Raw genomic sequence first — 17,502 nt, forward strand, 5'->3', positions numbered from 1 at the left:
GCCCTGTCACACGTGTCCTGAGCGGTGTGAGGGACGCTTAACCAAGAACCGTTGTTGTTACACAACTGAGTGCCTGGCACCTAACCCCGGCAGGGGGAACGACCCAGAGACGTCGGACTACGAATCCTTACTGTAAAACACAGTCCCTTCCCGGAATATATACTGATACCTGTATACTTACTGATACCCGTATTTACAAGTTAATTTAGGGGGAAGGACGGAGAGACATCAGACTGAATCCTTAACGTAAAACACAGTCTCTTCCCAGAATATATACTGACACCTGCATTTACAAGTTAATTTAGGGGGAAAGGTAGCTAAAGTACCAGGAATCCATATCTTAAATAGATTGATAGGGGTTCCCCTTTTTATGTATTACTTTATATAAACAGAGGCAGGGTCGGGTGGTCTGTAAACCCTGAAGTACCAGCCAGTGGGGAACAGGGGAGGGAAATGGCAGCCGGGATTTTGGGGGATATTAACAGGAGCATTTTGCCCTATTATGTGTGCCGACCTTTAGGTACAACACATTGTTGCAATATCGTTATTAAAAAGATTGCTTTGCTGAGAGATCCTGCCTGAGATGATTATATTTGCAGAATAATTGTTTCCCACAGCGGGAAGGGACCCACAAGGATCATCAACTCCAACTCTTGTCCCTGCATACAACAACGCCGAAATTCACACAATGAATTTAGATGTTGTTTAGGTTGCAGCTTGAGGCAGCAAACACCTCTGTGCTCTCCCCATGGGTGACATGGGCTGGTGACACGGGACTGGACAGGACACCAGACATCTGAGGATGGCGCACCAAGGCCTGAACGTGCAAAATACTGTGAACTCCAACCTCCCCCAGGCACATGAGACCCTACACATGTCAAACAGGGCCTCAGTATGTGCAGACACTTGACATTTTAATCTTGTCCCAGGGTACTTAGCTTTACAAGAGGGTAGAATAGTCCCTCTTGTGTGTAACAGCATTTAACAAACGCTTGTAAAGCACTGATTTTATTGACATGAACATAGCCAAAGACACTTCAAAGAAATTAATTCTGTCTTCTGAAAATTATTTGAATGTGACTGGCAAGCAAGGTGTGAGGGCACACAATCAGGAAAATAAAGCATCAAATAGTTGCTCACTTGTCCCCAAACCTCACAGGTGCCACTGTCGGTGCCCATCGCCCCATGGGCCAGCAGGAGGTCAGGGCTGAACCAGCCACCAGGATCAAAAAATCACCCCAAAATTGCTCTTTTTGGACACCTGGGGCTGTGCCTCAGCGCCGTAGCACAAGATCATCATGTCAACTTAGGACCCTGTGGAGCCAGGTGTCATCACACTATTTTAAATGCTTCATTTTTTTGGTTTACAGTCATTTTTCTAAACATCTTCTCATGCAGGAAATCCTTGGTCCACAGTCAACAAAGTGAGGAGTGCTAAATCCCCAGGCTCCTCTTGCCTCGAAGACTGGAAATTGCCCACATATAAAATAGATTAAAAATAATTTTGCACATCAACAAAATAATAAGAAATGAATGATACATTTTTTTCTCTTTGCTGTGCGCAATGTGAGATGGCAGCAGTGGGGCAGCACTGGGGAGGTGAAGGGCTGTTCATTCTCAGGGCAGTCTTTAGGCTCTGATAAGTGTATTTACAGAAGATTTTATTGATTAAAATGATTTTAAGTGCATGTGGGGTAGGAGCCCACACCTGGTGCTCCGGCAGAGGGCTGAACCCAAACAGCGCCCACACCTGCGAGGGGACGATGGTATGACGATCGCTGGGTGGGATGGAGCCCAGAGCTCTCCCAGCCCTAAACCTACAAAAAAATAGTCATTGGAAAAAAAAAAACACAACACACACACACACACAATTGGAAATTAATATTCAATTACAGGGCAGCAGATAAGTGAAGCGACTCAATCTGTGGCAGGGCAGATAAGCACAAGCCTCTGGCCCGGAGAAGCAGCTGCTGCTGAGGGAGAGAACAAGGTCATTGCCAAACAAAACAGCCCCTGCTTCCTCCTCCTCCTCACTCCCCTTGTCTCCTTTCATGCCCGCTCAAAGCCCTTGTCAAAAGAGGGGATTCTCACCATCCCCGGAGGGCGAGGAGGGGGCTCGGGGCTTGCTTGGCCTCCCAAACCCATCCCTGGTCCCCAGCGCAGGGGCTTTGGCAGGCTCGCCATGCCAGCGAGGCCAGGGCATGTAGGAGAAACCCTCCCACATCCCATTCCCCCTCGGGACAGGGTTTGGCCGGGATCTCCTCATCCTGGCTCAGCAGCAGCGACAGTCTCACCTTGCTGTGCTGTGGTCCGCAGCTGAGATGATCCCACCATTTTCCCATAAACATATTTCAACTATATCTAAAAAGCTTTTATTTTCCATTTGTTTCCTCGTTACCCACTGAAGGAACAAGGGATTTGCTCCAAAGGGCTCTGCAGCCAAGCCCACCACCCCAAAACCTCTCCATCCCACTCCAGACACCACATCCAGCCCCCAGCTCCTGACACTGGGGCTTCACCCCAGCCCCTGTCCCTGCAAACACCTCTGGGCGAGCAAAGACCTGAGTATCTGATGTGGGGAGGAGAAGGATTGGTTTCTTTTCTTCTGCTGTCCCCCAGGGAGAGAGCGACTGGTCTGCTCGTTGGTGTGTTTTGTTCGGGATGAATCGCGGCTCCATGGGGTACTGAGCCCAGCATTAATAAACCTGACAGCTCCTCTCTGGGCGTAATTGCAGTGTTTTTGATAATGGAGGTGTTACTCCAACGGGCTTGGGGTGAAACTGTCGCTCCTGATGGCTGAGACTCCGCAGTGGGGAGCGATGATGTGCAGCCGCCGTCCCCACTCCGGGCAGCCCTTGGGGACAGGCAGCAGGCGCTCTGGCTCCGTGGGGTCACTGCAGGGGACATTGCCTCTGGGGGCTGAATGTGGGGCTAGCGGCTCCCCAAAACACATGCCTCCCTGCTTCAGTCCATAACCAAGGGCTGGCAGGTTTAACCCTTTAACCCCCACCCCAAATCTGGGGACATGGTGCCCCCCCAGCTGCAAGCCCCCATGCATGGGGGTCACCTGGAGCAGCAGGTGGGGGACCCTACAGCACATCAGTGACCTCAAAACAAGCACCGTGCCTTTATCTACAGCAAAGCAGCTAAAAAGCCCCCAGAGTTTCTTCAGCATATAATTCCCTGCCTATACAGGGAGTGTTTTCCTGCCTCTACACCCGGTGTACAGCGGTCAGGGCAGGAGGTGGTGGGGTCAGTGGTGGTGTTCTGGCTGGTGGTCCGGGGTCCCCGAGCCCCTTGGGCTGTTGGGTGCCTGTACCTGCAACTTCTTGGTCAGCAGCTCCTCATGGGGAGGTGGCAGGGGCCGCTTCAGCCCCTTGGTGGAGGAGCTGGATGTGTCTTCTGCATCTCCAGGCTGTGTCCCCAGCCCGTTCTGGGGCTCCGGGGGCTGGTAGCCTGTCTGGTTGGGGTCCAGGGGGTCTCTGGAGAGGAGGATGCAGATGGAGGGGACATTCTTGTGGACAGTCATGCTCTGTGCCGTGCCGCCGGGCAGCGGGTCCTGGTTCTCCCAGACCTCCCACAGGGTTTTGTAGCGCACCTTGGTGACCTGGTGAAGACCTCCCAGCTTCCGTTTCATGATCTCCACGCAGGTGATGGTCTTGGTGACTGCCCTGCCAGAGCCGCTGAAGACAATCTGCCGCCTGCCCTTCAGCTCCATCTGAGCCATTGCAAAGTTCATCAGGTTCCTGATCTTGCTGCCCTCCTTCACCTTCATCTCCACCACGTCGGGGGGCAGGTCAGGGAAGGGCAAGGGGCTCTCCTCCTCCGAGGTCCTCACCTTTCGGAAGTTCTCCATCCTGGACCGGGCAACGGGCTTGGCTCCCCCTCCTTCTGCAGCCATCCTTCTCCCGTTCTCAGGGATCCACTTGGGCTCCTAGCGCCCCGGGACCATGGTGGGGCTGACTCCGCTGCCCTCCAGCCCAGCCCGCCGGATGGCTGAGCTTAACCCTGCACCCCCGGGACTGCCAGCCCCTTCCCCTCTCCTTGCCCAGAGCTGGCAGGGGGCTCGGTGGCTGTGCCGGAGGATGTCCCCCAGGGGACACAGGGCTGCAGGATCCTCCGGGTGCCCCCGGTCGCTCCCAGCAGGGAGAACGACTGGCTCTGGCTCTCGGTGATGCTCGGGCTCCTCTGCTCCCACTGCAGCGCTCGCTTCTGCTGCTCTTTGCTTCATTCTGGACTTCAGCAGCCCCCAGAGCTGTTCAGTGTAATTAGCAGATCCTCCCCCTCTCCCTCCTCTCTCTCCCCTTTCTCCCCTCCTCCTCCTCTCGCTCAGCCTCCCATCCCAGCACCTGCCTTCATCCCTGCCAGCACCCAGAGCCGGGGAAGGTGAAGGGGAGGGCAGGGAGCCCAGGTGCCCAGCCCAGAGCAGGCAGGGGAGTGAAGGGGAGGAAGGTGACAGGCAAAGGGAGAAGCTCACTCTTGCCTTCATGATGCTCCCGGAGTCCTGCCCTCTTAAAGAGAACCTGGTCCCTTCTCTGGGTGCTTGCTCCGCTCAAGGACACCAACTGCTAACTGCAAATGTCAGCAGAGCGTGGGCAGCGGGCCTGCCTGTCACCCTGCCTGTTACCCTGCCTCCCTGGCAGCATCCCCAGAGGGATAAGGGGTCCTGGCCATGCTGCATGTTGAGATGCAGGAGGTACTTGGAGAACACCAGCAGCCTGAGCTCAACCCTTATCAGCCATCAGAGAAGCTACTTGGGACACGCAGGCAGGACAAATCCTGGCAGATGGCACAGCGGCTGTGCCTGGCTGCGGGGCTGGGACATGCACCGAGCACGCCAGGACTCTGCTCCCCCTGGGCCCCACAGCCTCAGCCCCTGCTCTGCCCACGGGAAAACGTCTCCATCCCAAAAGCCCCGAGTAGCAGATGTCATGGCAGAGCTGGTTTTCACGGGCAATTTACCTCCATCCTCCTCCTCCTTTCCCATCCCCGCTCTCCACTGCTTTCCCAGACCCTGTCCCTTGCTCATCTTCATGTCCCCAACATGGGTCACCATCATATTTACTATCTGAGCCCCTTGCAATACAACCCTGGAGATACCTATTGCAGGCCAGAAGCTGTCCCCTTTCTGCCCCCAGTCTCTGCCCCGGGCAGAGGCGATGTCCCTGCTCCTGTCACCTGCCTGTCCCCTGCCTGCCCCTGGCACCCCCAGCCTTCCACTCAGCAGACTGGGGGGATCATTGCACAGTGGAAAGACATGCCGAGTATTGACTTGCAGTCAAATCTTATCGGCCTCCAGAGGCCCCTGGATTGTTTTCACTCCGAGCAGGGCTTGAAAAAATACATAAATAAATCAATCGATCCGATGGCCACACAGGTGAGGGCACGATGTGGCTCTCCACTCCCGGCCAAGGGAGTGGATGCACCCCCTGCATCCCAGGGGTCCCAGAGCAGCTTTCTGTGGGTACCGCTACCCTAAAAGGAGGGTCCAACACCCCCCAATCCATCCACCAAACTGGGGTTTGGGGTGTCTCTGCAGGCGATGGGAGGAGAGCACCAGTGTGTCACCCACATGGGATGGTACACTCCATCCACACAGTGTCCCACTGTGCTGGAAAACTCGAGGGGACAGAGAGCAGCTTTTCCTGACCCAGCTGACACCTTGCCGGGCCCTTTGACACAGAAGGGGAAACTGAGGCAGGGCACAGAACACTCCCAGGCTCACCCCCAACGCTGGATTCATGCTTTGAGCATCCCCCAAGCCCAGTGGTAGCGAGCATGCCTGCTCACTGCACTTCCACCATGAATCCCTCACTCATATGAGACAAAACAACATTGGTTTTTCCCCCTTTCCACTTGATGACTATCTGTAGCATCCTTGCTGAAGGCACTTGGCTCCTTCCTCAGGCAGACAGGGATGGATTAAGCCTCTCAGGGAAATTGCTGCCTTCAAAAGATGCTAAAACCTTAGGAACATAATCGAGAAGGATTTTAGCAACCGTTTGCAGGGCATGCGTGGTTGAGGGAGCCGAGAAATCCCTCCGAGTGGTTATTCAAGTGTGCAAACAGCTGCCGGCAGCACAGGAGGGTTCTGCGGCCACCGAGGGCTGCTTGGCACCGGATGAATCCCTGGAGCAGGGTGAACCATCCAGCCCTTCTTTCCTGGCCCAGGACCAGCTCTTGCCTCCCATGACCCATTTTTTGTGGCATCAGGGCACCTTCCTCACCCATCAGACAATGGAAGCAGCAGCAGCTTCTCCCCACCACCGCCTCTAATTGTTGCTTAACAAATTCTGCTTATTGCAGCCTCCGAAATGGAGGCAGAGGAGGTGCAATCACAGCCGAGGCTTTCTGCATCCCTCCAAGGGCTGCGGAGGGTGCATTCCCCCATGGCTAAGGCTACGGTGGGGGGGCATTAATGACAGGGTCTTGCTTTTCCTCTGCAGTGCTTAAAATGTAAATGCAATTCATTATTAGCAACTCCATCGCTAATTACCTTCTGAAGCCATTCATTAGCCTGTCAGCTTGTTTGTTGGAGGACAACAGAGTGGATCGGTTATTTCAAGTGAAGGAATAGCTGAAATGAGCTCAGCGGCAGGGAGCAGGGGTTGTGAGAGGGAAGAGAGCGGGGATGGGGGGGACACAAAGGCACAGGCAGCCCCAGCCATGGGGCGACCAGCAGAAAAACACAGAGAGAGAGGATGTGGAATCATATAAAATGGAGAAGAGACAGATGGCAAAGGCGAGAATGGAGAAAAAATATGAATAAAGCAAGTACACCCTGCATATCATGTCTGTCCTCCCTGAGCACCCACTCCGGTCACACTGGGACCCAGAGACTGGTTTCTTCCTCTCATTCCCTTTGCAACTTCTCTCTGAGCATCCCACATCCCAGTGCCAGGTGCTGCCAGCACCCTGCAGTGCTGGAGGTCCCATTCTGGGGGGTGCCCCATCCCTGCAGGACCCTCTTCCCTGCCCCCCCCGCCAGCAGGCATGAGCTTAGAAGGACCATTTGGCAGAGGAGGGCTGGCAGTGGCAGGGATGAAGAAAGCTGCAGGGGATGGTGCAGAGCCAGAGCTGACAGGGGACCTGGCCAAACCTGGGAAAAGGGGAGGGAAAAAACCCAGAGACATATTCCTAATGGAGAGCAGGACAGCTAGAGAGGAGCAGTAACCCGAGCCCCTATCCTCCACCTGCCCTCTCTATATTTTCTTTCATCTGAGGTGTCCATTCATGGGAGCAGTTCGGAAAGTTGAAGCATCCGATACAAGGAAAGTCTTGGCGCCAACATCCATCTCTGCGTCACATCGGCCCGGCTCAGGTCTCAGGCTCTCATCACATTGCACTCGGCTGCAGGCTGATGCCCAAGATGATTAGAGCTCCAGCCTGGGGGTACAGATGGTCCCCCAAAGTGCTGCAATTGTGGGTATCCCCTGCCCCAGTCCTAACCAGGTACCGGGACCTGCTGCTTCCCAGCACACACAACCCTAAGCTCCAGGTGCTCAAGGAGCCCTAAGGTGGCAGCAGCTCCCTACTAGCTAAGCCAACAAAAGAAACCCCACATCCCTACCTTAAACAGAAAAGAGCAGAGCTCAAGATATCCCTTACTTTAAACAAGCAGCAAAAGAAAAAGGGAAAACCACCTTTCATAGGGCAAGTCTCTGCAGACCTGCAGCACAATGAGCAAGGAAACACTCTAAGGCCCCTAAGGGTGTTAATAAACCCTAATGATCCTGATCAGCCACATCTGGGACACCTCACCCCTATCCTGCCCACAGCCGGGAACTCTATTTAAGCTCAGCCCAGGGTGCTCGGTCCTACTTTGAGCTCTGTTGGGGCTGGTTTCTAGGTTAGCTGCAGCTGTCTTTGTGTCTGGATTCTAACCTATGGACTGAACCTGACCTGGAGGTTGACTTTGTCTGCTTGGCTTTGAAGCTCTCTGTTTGCTTGTTGATCTAGATTCAGCTCAAGTAGTGTGGGGTGGGCACTGAATAACTCTAGTTATCCCCTTGGCTTCCTGAACAGCCCCTGCAAGCAAGAGGAGCACACACCCCTTTGGTTTTGACTCTCTCTTCTTGTAAAACCTGCAGGCAGGTGGAAAAGCAGTGGTGCTGAGGGCAAGGAACAGTGCTGCATGTGGCCATCACCAAAGTCTTACTGAGGTATGAAGGTGCTGGGGGACCTGAGACAGGCAGAGAACCAGATAGGGAGCAAATCCTGATCAGAGGAAACCCAAGAAATGAGAAGTAAGGATGGTAAAATCAGGACTGAGTTGAGTCTGCTGAGGAATCCTCCCCAGGGGGTGGAGCTGGGGTGTGTGGCCACCCCAAATTCCAGGGCATGCAGGCAGGGCCAGCACAACTCCCCAAGTCTCAGAGCACCCCTGTGAGGTTTTGCCTGTGGGTGAGCAGTGGCACTTGGTGAGAGTGGGGATCCACAGCCACATACCCTCACCTCTTGCTGTTTGGTGTCCTGTTCCTTGCTCTCCTACCGTTGCACAAGGATGCAAGGGGGTTCTGCTCTCTGCAGGGACTGGCAGCTCAGGGCCCAAGACCCAGCAGGTGCTTAGAATGGACAGCTGCACCCTCAGATACGGGGTCATCTGTGGCATGCTTATTTTCCTGCTTCCCCCTATTTCACCATCTGTGAAATAGGTGTTTTCCCTGTTTTTGCCAGGTTTCCTTCCTAGCATCCCCGCGGAGTGATGCTGTTCATCTGCCAGGGATGTTTGGTGACCAAGGCTCACTGGTGGTGATTTAGCTGCTTCCCTGCTCTTCATCCCTTCCCATGGTGGGACATTGTCCTTGCTGACCCTTCATGCCCAATAAATTACGATAGCGTGCTGAAGCTCAAGGCTGTACCCCCAGAAAGGAGGGCAGTTTAGTTGCCAGATAAAACCAGTTTCATGGCACTGCACTGACGTGTTCCCAAGCACCAAGGCAGGAGGTCCAAGTGCTCCTTGTGATGACACTGAGGACAAGAGTCACTGCCTGTGGAGTCCTCCTCATGCTGCTTGGCCTCCTCAGGGTGACTCGGGTTTTATGTCCCCTTTAGGAGCTTTTTGTTCCCATCATAAGACCACCTGTGAGTCAATCCATCCCCTGTCCTTTGCCTCCCAATCTTAGCATCACCTGGGAAAGCAATCAACATGTCTTCTGGCCTTCATGAAATTAATTACTGTACAGAGCAGCACTGGGTGTGAGGCAGACCACTGTGGGGACCCAGGAGGGGTCGGGGGGACAGTGGGAAACTTCTTGCTCTCGGAAACAGTGACATGGGATTATTGCCATCCCAGGGAGCAGCCCTGCAGCTGCACGGCTGAGATGGGAAAAATAACAGCAGGGCAGCTCCTCTGGCAGGCCTGGGGGTTGAGCTGGTGGTGACCCAGAGGGACAGATAATTCCCGTTGTATCACCAGCACGCTTGCTGCAGCACCTGACTTTTCTTAGGCTGTTTTCTCATTAAAATACCAACTTCCCTGACCTCTCTTGCAGGGGACTGCAAACAGCCCGTGCCCTGCAAGGCCATCTCCTGTGTGTTTTGTGGGGTGCACACACGTGGGTGCATTACCTGCTGCTGCAGCTCCGTTGTGCTTGGTTAAAGGATTATTAAGGTGGATTAAAAAGTAGTAATAGCTTCAAAATGCTGGACAGTGTGACAGCTGTGACACATAGAGCAGGGTGTCCAACACCGCAGGACCCTAGTCTAGGGGGCAGACCTGGGGTCCCTTAAATTGGGTCCCTTCCCACCCCATAGAGCCCCAAAGCCTGTGTGGCCCCGCCCACTCCCGGCGGCCCCGCCTCTCCCCGCCGGCGGCGCCAGGACCCTGGACAGCGCCGACCACTCTCGCGAGATTTCGCGGCCGCCCGTAGCCGGGGCCGGCGGCGGTCGCCGTAGTCTCGCGAGATCTGGGCCGCTGCGGCAGGAGCAGCGCCAGGCGGGCGCGCCGCCGCCGCCACCCGCCGCGGGACCGGCCGGGTCACGTCACGTCACTCGGGTGAGTCCCGGGGCCGTGGGGTGTGTGTGTGGGGGGACACACGATCGGATGCTGCCCCCGAGGGGGCGGCCGCCCTCTGCATCACCCCCCCCCGCTGCACCCCACTGCGGGGCGTGGGTGCGCGGCGTGGAGGCGCCCACGCGTGGGTGCAATGCCCCGCCGGGACCGAGCTCTGCTCGCCCTCCCTGAGCATCGCTCCGCGCGGGGGTTGTTGGGGTTTCTCCTCGGTGGTGCATTGCAAACAAACAGAACACAAAAAATAAAACCCACCCAAATTTTGCCAAAGCCCCTGTTTTTTGCACAGCGCCGGGGCCGGTGTGGGCTGGAGGACACGCGCGGCCACACGTCCCCGCTCCCGGCACACGTGCGTGGGGCCGCGTAGCCGAGCGCTGCCTGCGGAGACGCCAGCAGGCAGGTGGCGGAGCCGCCCGTGGGCAGCCCACGGGTGTCGCCGTTGCTTTGCCCGTCCCGTGTCCTGCGTGACGCTTGGTGGGGGGGGCTGCCCTGGTAGAGGCCCCCAAACCCCCTCCGAGAGCCTCAGGCACCCCGTGTCGGGAGAAACGTGCCCGGGGGAGGGCAGACCCCGCGGGGACGCGCAGGATGGCCGTCTTGGTGCTCGTATTTAAAACCTCAGCGCTTAATTTCTGCTTTCATTCTGCTTAATTTTCCCTGCTGGGACAGAGCTGAGCAGGGCACGGGCTGGGACCATCCTGGGATGCTGAGCTCCCCCCTCTCCCACCTGCAAGACACCGCGCAAGGTGCCAAACGATATGAGTAATCGTCAAGCCAGCACTCAAGTGACTCACTACTGACAATCACTGCTGATTTCTTTTTCCTCTTCCCAGCTGATATTTTCAGCTATTTCCCTGCTCCCTCCCGGCCTGGTTTCTGGCTCGGGCTTGCAGAGATGGGAGCTGCAAAGCCGTCAGGAGGCAGCCCGGTAGTTCCCTGTGCTGGTTCTCCTTGCAAAAAGCAATATTAAAAAAAAATTGGTTTTGGGCCAAGGAACAAACTTGAGGATTTCAGGCTGCCCACGGCTGCCTCCGGTAGGGCTGCATCTCCCAGGGCTGGATCTAGGTCAGGCGGGAGTGGGAGGTTAAGCCTGTGCCCTGCCCCACATCGCTGGATCTTCTCTTAATCTCCTGCCTTACCCGGTGCATAAAGCCTCGGGCCCTAGGGGCCGGGATTTATTCTGCTGCCAGCCAGGTGCCGGCGTAAGCCCGGATGTGTGAATAGTGTAGAGTGTCCGCATAAATAAAACAAACTGCCTCTTACAGCGCTGTCCTTGAGCTATTTTGGAGCTGGGGGGAAGGTGAAGGCTCTTTGGGGAGGTCCCTGACCACTTCACATCACTTTTTCTCTTGTTTTCCTCCAGCTTTGGTAAAGCTGCCAGGTTTTTATCCCTAATTTTTCCTGTGGAACGGAGAGGCTGAGTGTGTGCCAGCATGGCAGGTACGGAGGGGGGTCTCCAAAAGGGCCTGGGGCTGTAATGTCACCTCCTTGGTCCCTGGTGGGTTACGGGTGTCCGCGTTTGCAGGATCTGCAGGGCTAAATTTGTGTCTATCCGTGTGGGTGGTTGTGAGGGGAAATCCCCAATTCCTCCCTCAATTCTTGGGGCTGAACGAGTCTAATTCGGAAGCCCCTTGATTTGCGCTCAGCTCCATGCAGTGCCCAAAGGCGGCGAAACCTTTTTCTTGCAGAAAAAGTGAACAACTTCCCTCCGCTGCCCAAGTTCATCCCCTTGAAGCCATGTTTCTACCAGGACTTCGACGCGGAGATCCCGCCGCAGCATCGGACCATGGCCAAGCGGCTTTACTACCTCTGGATGTGTGAGTCGGTGGGCTCGGGTGGGTTCGCGTTTCCCTCTCCAAAGGGTTCTCCTCTGGAAGGCACCGGTCAAAAGAGCAGAGTGAGACCTGGGGAAGTCCTTCTGCCCCTCCAAGCCTCAGTGTCCCCTGTTAAAATCCCTTGGGCGGTTCCAGGGTCCAAGGCGGTTCCAGGGTGTGGAGCTGGCTCAGCACCTGAGGGCTGTTGGTGACCTTAGTGTCGCACTGGAGCTCAGCACCCGCACGTCCTCCTGCCCAAAGATTTACTGACTCGCTCGGCTGCCGACCGTGTCCCCCAAAAGAGCTGCCAAGCCTCCTCTGGCTTTTTTTGGCAGCCAGGCTGGGGAAAAGGGCTTTTTCTGCCATTGTGAGTCCTCTGGCAGCAGCCTGAGGCGGAGATGCTGCTTGGACTGGAGGGCCAGGGTGCCTGCTCCCCAAAACAGGGGAGCACAGGGCTTCTCCCAAAGCCTTGCGCCTTGTTCTTGCCTGTTCCTCTTGCATGCCTCTGTGTGCCGTGCTGTGCTAACAGAGCTGTCACTGTCTTCTAACTCTTAAAACTAGCCTGGGTCTCTCTTCCTTACCGACCCCGTGCGAGGAGAAGAGCCAGAGGGACAGGTCGCACCCTGATGTATGTGGAAACGTACTCAGGGCAAGCCGGCACCAGCGTTTTGTTTTTATTTCAAAGAACTTAGTTCCTTAATTAGGCGTTTTCCCCGAACTTTGGAAGCGTATCAGCGCGTAGGGCGCACCCTGTGCTTTGTAGGCACGTTATGGGTTGAGCTAGTGCCGGGTAACTTCCCGTGTTGTGTCAGGAGGGTTAGTGGAGCTTTTCTATGAAGTGGGAGGAAAAAAATGTTGTGTTTCCCTAGAGAAGCTGTCTTGGGGATGTTAAAACCCCTCCCCGTCCCAATCTGGCCGTTCTTAATTTAACAGAGCTCGGTTCTTGCTCCAGCCTCTCCCACAGCGCAAGCACCAGCTCTCTGAACCCGTTTCTCTCCAGAGTTCCTCCCTGGATCATTTCTCCCCAACTCCCCCGCGAACACCCAGCCAGACAGGGGCACAGAGAGGCTGACAGGTCCCCTTGGTGTCCTTGGGGGCTCCGGGGAGCTGAGCGCCCGCTCAGCCCGGCCAGCTGAGCTCCCTCTCTTGCCAGCTGCAGCTCTCTCGCAGGCGGCAGTGGGAGGCTTGGAATTCTCGAAGAAATAATGAATCATTCTCAAAAATCGGAGGCATCAGAATGCAGATGAGCCTTCTCGGCTTTGTCCTGTGTCTGCTAAGCTGGGCTTCATAGTAGCAGCCCTTGTCTCGCTTAACCCTGAGCAGTGGTGGGAGAAGCAAACATACGAGTTGCTTTCTGTTGGTGGAAACGTGCCCCAGCTCGTGAGCAGCGGGGGGACATGGCCCTTCTCTGTCCCCAGAGCCCCGGCCCTGCTTAAGGCATAACAACTCTGAGCAATGTATATATATATATATTTTTCATTTTGCTGCTCAGCTGAGGTTAGACCCCCTTTGGCTGAGCCTGGGGCCGCCCAGTTAATTTAAGTTAATTTAAAGGAAACCCGTCTAGGTTAACACACTGCTGGAGCTCAGCCCCGCACGGGCATCCATGGGGTCGGGGTCTCCGGTATCGCACCGACGTCCTCGCGTACACGCGCTACTCTGCTCCCTCTGTGCGTGTGTGTGTGTGTGTGTTTGCAGTGAACAGCATCACCTTGGCGGTGAATCTCGTGGGCTGCCTCGCATGGCTGATTGGAGGCGGCGGAGCTGTTAATTTTGGACTGGCAATTCTCTGGCTCATTCTCTTTACGCCCTGCTCCTATGTCTGCTGGTTTAGACCTATTTACAAAGCTTTCAAGTAAGTGGTCACGCCTGAGCCCGGCTTTTCGTGGTCTTTTTTTTTGTTGTTTGTTTTCCTTCCTAAACAGTTAGCACTTAGCTTGGGGCATTTCCTGAATATTTGGGGGAGTTTCTGCTCTTTCTGTCCAGCCCTTTAGTGTGACTTTCTAACCTTCAAAGCAAGAGTGTTTGGGATTTGCGAAGGTCCAAAACCCCAACCAGGCAATAGAAAGACCTGGTATGTGTCTCTGAGCAGCATCGGGGCAGCGGTGAGGATACAGTTGGGGTGCCAACTTTCCCTCCCCTCCTGCCTGTCCTTGAGGCTTCTGTTTTTCCACGAGCCCTCGAGGTGCTTATGTTGATTATCTCTTGCTGCCGAGGTCGATTCCCAGAGCAGTATCGCCAAATGTACAAAACTGGGGGTGTATTTCTTCCCTGTGCGGGAAGGTTGAGTCTGACGGTGGGTGGTGTGCGTTGAGAGCTGTGTCCCAACGCAGATTCACTCTTGCCTGGTGCGGGGAGGGCCTGGTGCCCCGTGGCTTTCCCAGGTGCCCCCTTCAGCACCTTCAGCCTCCCACAGTTCCTCTTTTGCCTGTAGTTTTGCTCCGGAATCCGTGGGCAGCTCCGCTTCTCACCCTCCTCTCACTAAACCACGGCTGCTTCTGCCTTGCGAGGGTCTGAGATGTGGGAGCATCTCCATGGGGATGGAAGCGCAGGGAGTGACCCAGCCTTCTCTTGCAGGACGGACAGCTCCTTCAGCTTCATGGCCTTCTTCTTCACCTTCATGGCGCAGCTGGTGATCAGCATCATCCAGGCGGTGGGAATCCCGGGCTGGGGCGTCTGGTAAGGGAGATGCTGCTCTGGTGTCACACGCATGGACAGTCACTGTTGCGCTGGTGCTGTGGGCTTGCGGTGTTTGAACATCCTTAGTGCTTTCTCTGCTTGGGGAGATGGTTTGAGGAGCTGGGGTGCATTGAGCCAGCGGGGGAAGCCTGAGCTGGTTGTTTTAATCTCCCCGCAGTGGCTGGATCGCAGCGATTTCCTTCTTCGGGACCAACGTGGGCTCGGCCGTGGTGATGCTGATCCCCACCATCTTATTCACAGTGATGGCCGTCTTCTCCTTCATCGCTCTCACGATGGTACGGGCGGGGAGGAGAGGGGGGTGCCGCATTTTTAGGTGCTGTGTTGCATCAGGGAACCCTTCTGAACCCCAAAATCCTGCTCCCCCAAACCCTGTGCCCCCCAATCCTGACTCCCCACGGCCCATACTCCAAACCATGCACTCCAAAACCCTGCACCCACAGATCCTTCCCCCCAAATCCTGCCTCACCAAGCCCTGTACCCTAAAGCCCTGAACCCCCAAACACTGCACCCCCAGATCCTGCCTCACCAAGCCCTGTACCCTAAAGGCCTGAACCCCAAAAACCTGCACCCTCAGATCCTGCCCTCCCAAACCCTGAACCCCCAAATCCTGCACCTTAAAACCCTGCACACCCAGACCCTGAGCCCCCAAACCCTGCACTCCTGAATCTTGCACCCTCAGATCCTTCCCCCAACAGCCTGCACCCCAAACCCTGTACCCCCAGGTTCTGAACCCCCAAACCCTGCACCCCCAATTCTGCCTCCCCAAATCCTGCAAATCCAAACGCGTTTTCCTTGAAATCCCCCAAAACCCCCACCCCTAAATCTTTCACCACCAGATCCTTCCCTGTACACCCTGCACCCCCAAATCCTACATCCCCAGATACTGAAGTGGGGCTCAGCGCAAGCTGCGGCCGCTCAGCACCTCTGCTTTGTTTCTCTTTTCCAGGTGCATAAATTTTACCGGGGGAGCGGCGGGAGCTTCAGCAAGGCGCAGGAGGAGTGGACCACGGGGGCCTGGAAGAACCCCCACGTGCAGCAGGCAGCCCAGAACGCGGCCATGGGGGCGGCGCAGGGGGCCATGATGCAGCACGAGACGCCGTATTCGGCCACCCCCAACTACACCTACTCCAACGAGATGTGAGCAGCGGGACTCTGGCCTCGGGCGAGAGATCGTGGGGAAGAGAGGAGGAGGAGGACGGCTGAGCCCAGTTTGTGCAGCTATTTCAGAAAGGCAGAGTGTACCATAACGGTTCCTTTCCCTATTCTTTGTAACGAGATACTTTTGGATTTATTTTTTTTTCCCTTCCCCCCGTCACTGTCTTATCTCTTCTTTTCTCTTTCATTTTTCATCTTGAAGAGGCTGTGAGTTGACCTGCAGGGCTCTTGTTGTGCGTGGTAGTAAGTGTATGTTCACGTGTCTTCTTTTTCCCTGTGAAACAGTGTGTGGTGGCGGTTTTTTAATTCCTGTGGTGATAGGTGTATGTTAGAACTACATCAGCCAAAATCCCCCCAAAAGGGGAAGAGAAAAATAGCAACCAGCACCCACCTCCCCTCTTGGAACAAGCCCTGAACCACAGGTTTCCGACGTGTGTGAGTTTTCTCTTTCACTTGCCACTGTCTCAGCAATCCTGGGAATCCTCCCTTTTCTTTTGCTTTTTAACTAGGAGGTGGCTGGCTGATTTAGCATTTTAAAAAAAGGGAAACAAACCAACCAACCAACCAACGCTGAAACCTGCTGTTGATATGCTGGAAGCCAAGAGATTCCTAATCTACACCTTGGCTCAGGATCTACAACTTCTCTCAGTGCGCCGTGTTTTAAATTAGTTCACATTTGGATGTGAAAGACCAATTTTTGTGCGTGGCAGTGGGCAGGAGCCCCGGCGCGCTCTGTGTGCGTGTGCGCGTGTGTTGGGGAGCCAGGACAGCGTTTCCATGCATTTTTTAAAGGCTTCTATTTGGAAAAGCGGCTACAAAACGGGCAGAGCGTTTCTCGGAGGATCTATTCTTGCATTAGGCTCCGGATCAAATTGTGCCACCCCGTGCACAAACACATAGAACTGGTCTCACTGTAAACAGCGAGGCTGAGTTTTGTCCACGTTAGCTTTTGGGGCTCTTTAGGGCTGCTGGGAAGGATATTACCGCTGGCTTGTGCTTCTAAAAAAGTGCAGTGAAACGTGGCTGTGTTTTTTTTACTGGCGCAGAAATCCCTGCCCAGGTCTGGTTTAAATAATGATCTTGGGCCTTAGTAGGAGGCAGCTGAGCTCAGACTAACACCCCATGGACTGTGGCAGCTGGGGAAGGCGATCACCTCGGAAATGGGGGCTGATGGACACTGCGGGGCAGGAGGGGGAAAGTTCCTTCTCCCGGATGCTTTTCAGACTCTAAATGCACTTTAAGTAAGACAAATTTTTCTCCTAGTCCTAGAAAAGCAGCCCAAACAGAAGCAGATCCATCCCTGTGGCTCGAGTTTCTCAAGCTTGTGCCTGCAGCTCGCCAGGGCTGCACGAGTCCCCAGCCTGTCCCTTCTGGTGATGCTTGTCTGTGACTCCCACCCCCAAGAATTCCCCCCAAAGAGCAACTTCTCTTTCCCAGCAAAGCACCCCAAGAATAGTTTCCTTTTAAAGGGTATCACTTCAGTCGTTCTGCAGTAGGCAGTCGTCTCTTGGCAAGACTAAACTGATAAAAATGCCTGTCTGTGTGTGCGTGTATATATGTGTATAAAACGTTAAGGAGAAAAGTAATCCTTTGCTGAGCCTATTATGTACTTAATCAGGTTTAAATATTGTGCAATTCATTTATAGCTAGCCTAAAACTTACTATGCCAAATCACGTGCTCTGTCATCTGTGTCTGAGAAATGATGGATTTAAGTGACTTCACCTTTTGCATTTACAATAAGATGCATCAATAATAACTGTAACAAGCTGTAACTAACAGACATCGCTTCAGCATCTAACCTGGCTCCCCGGTGCGGCTCCCGA

At 54.9% G+C, this 17,502-nt stretch overlaps 2 protein-coding genes across 2 annotated transcripts; one reads left to right on the forward strand and one right to left on the reverse strand.

The window, feature by feature from the left end:
* Positions 1-992: 992 nt before the first annotated feature.
* On the reverse strand, positions 993-4,303 carry RPP25 (ribonuclease P and MRP subunit p25). Its single transcript, XM_021283353.2, has one exon. The coding sequence runs from the start codon at positions 3,899-3,901 to the stop codon at positions 3,254-3,256; it is 648 nt and encodes a 215-aa protein (XP_021139028.2). The 5' UTR covers positions 3,902-4,303; the 3' UTR covers positions 993-3,253.
* A 5,539-nt stretch (positions 4,304-9,842) lies between these two features.
* Positions 9,843-17,457, forward strand: SCAMP5 (secretory carrier membrane protein 5). Its single transcript, XM_065077060.1, has 7 exons — positions 9,843-9,997; positions 11,373-11,449; positions 11,698-11,826; positions 13,522-13,678; positions 14,401-14,502; positions 14,681-14,798; positions 15,470-17,457. Exons 2-7 carry the CDS (start codon positions 11,443-11,445, stop codon positions 15,662-15,664), a joined length of 708 nt encoding a protein of 235 aa, XP_064933132.1. The 5' UTR covers positions 9,843-9,997; positions 11,373-11,442; the 3' UTR covers positions 15,665-17,457.
* The last annotated feature ends 45 nt before the right edge of the window (positions 17,458-17,502 follow it).

This window comes from Columba livia, chromosome 11, assembly GCF_036013475.1.
Source record: "Columba livia isolate bColLiv1 breed racing homer chromosome 11, bColLiv1.pat.W.v2, whole genome shotgun sequence".
NCBI classification, from domain to species: domain Eukaryota; kingdom Metazoa; phylum Chordata; class Aves; order Columbiformes; family Columbidae; genus Columba; species Columba livia.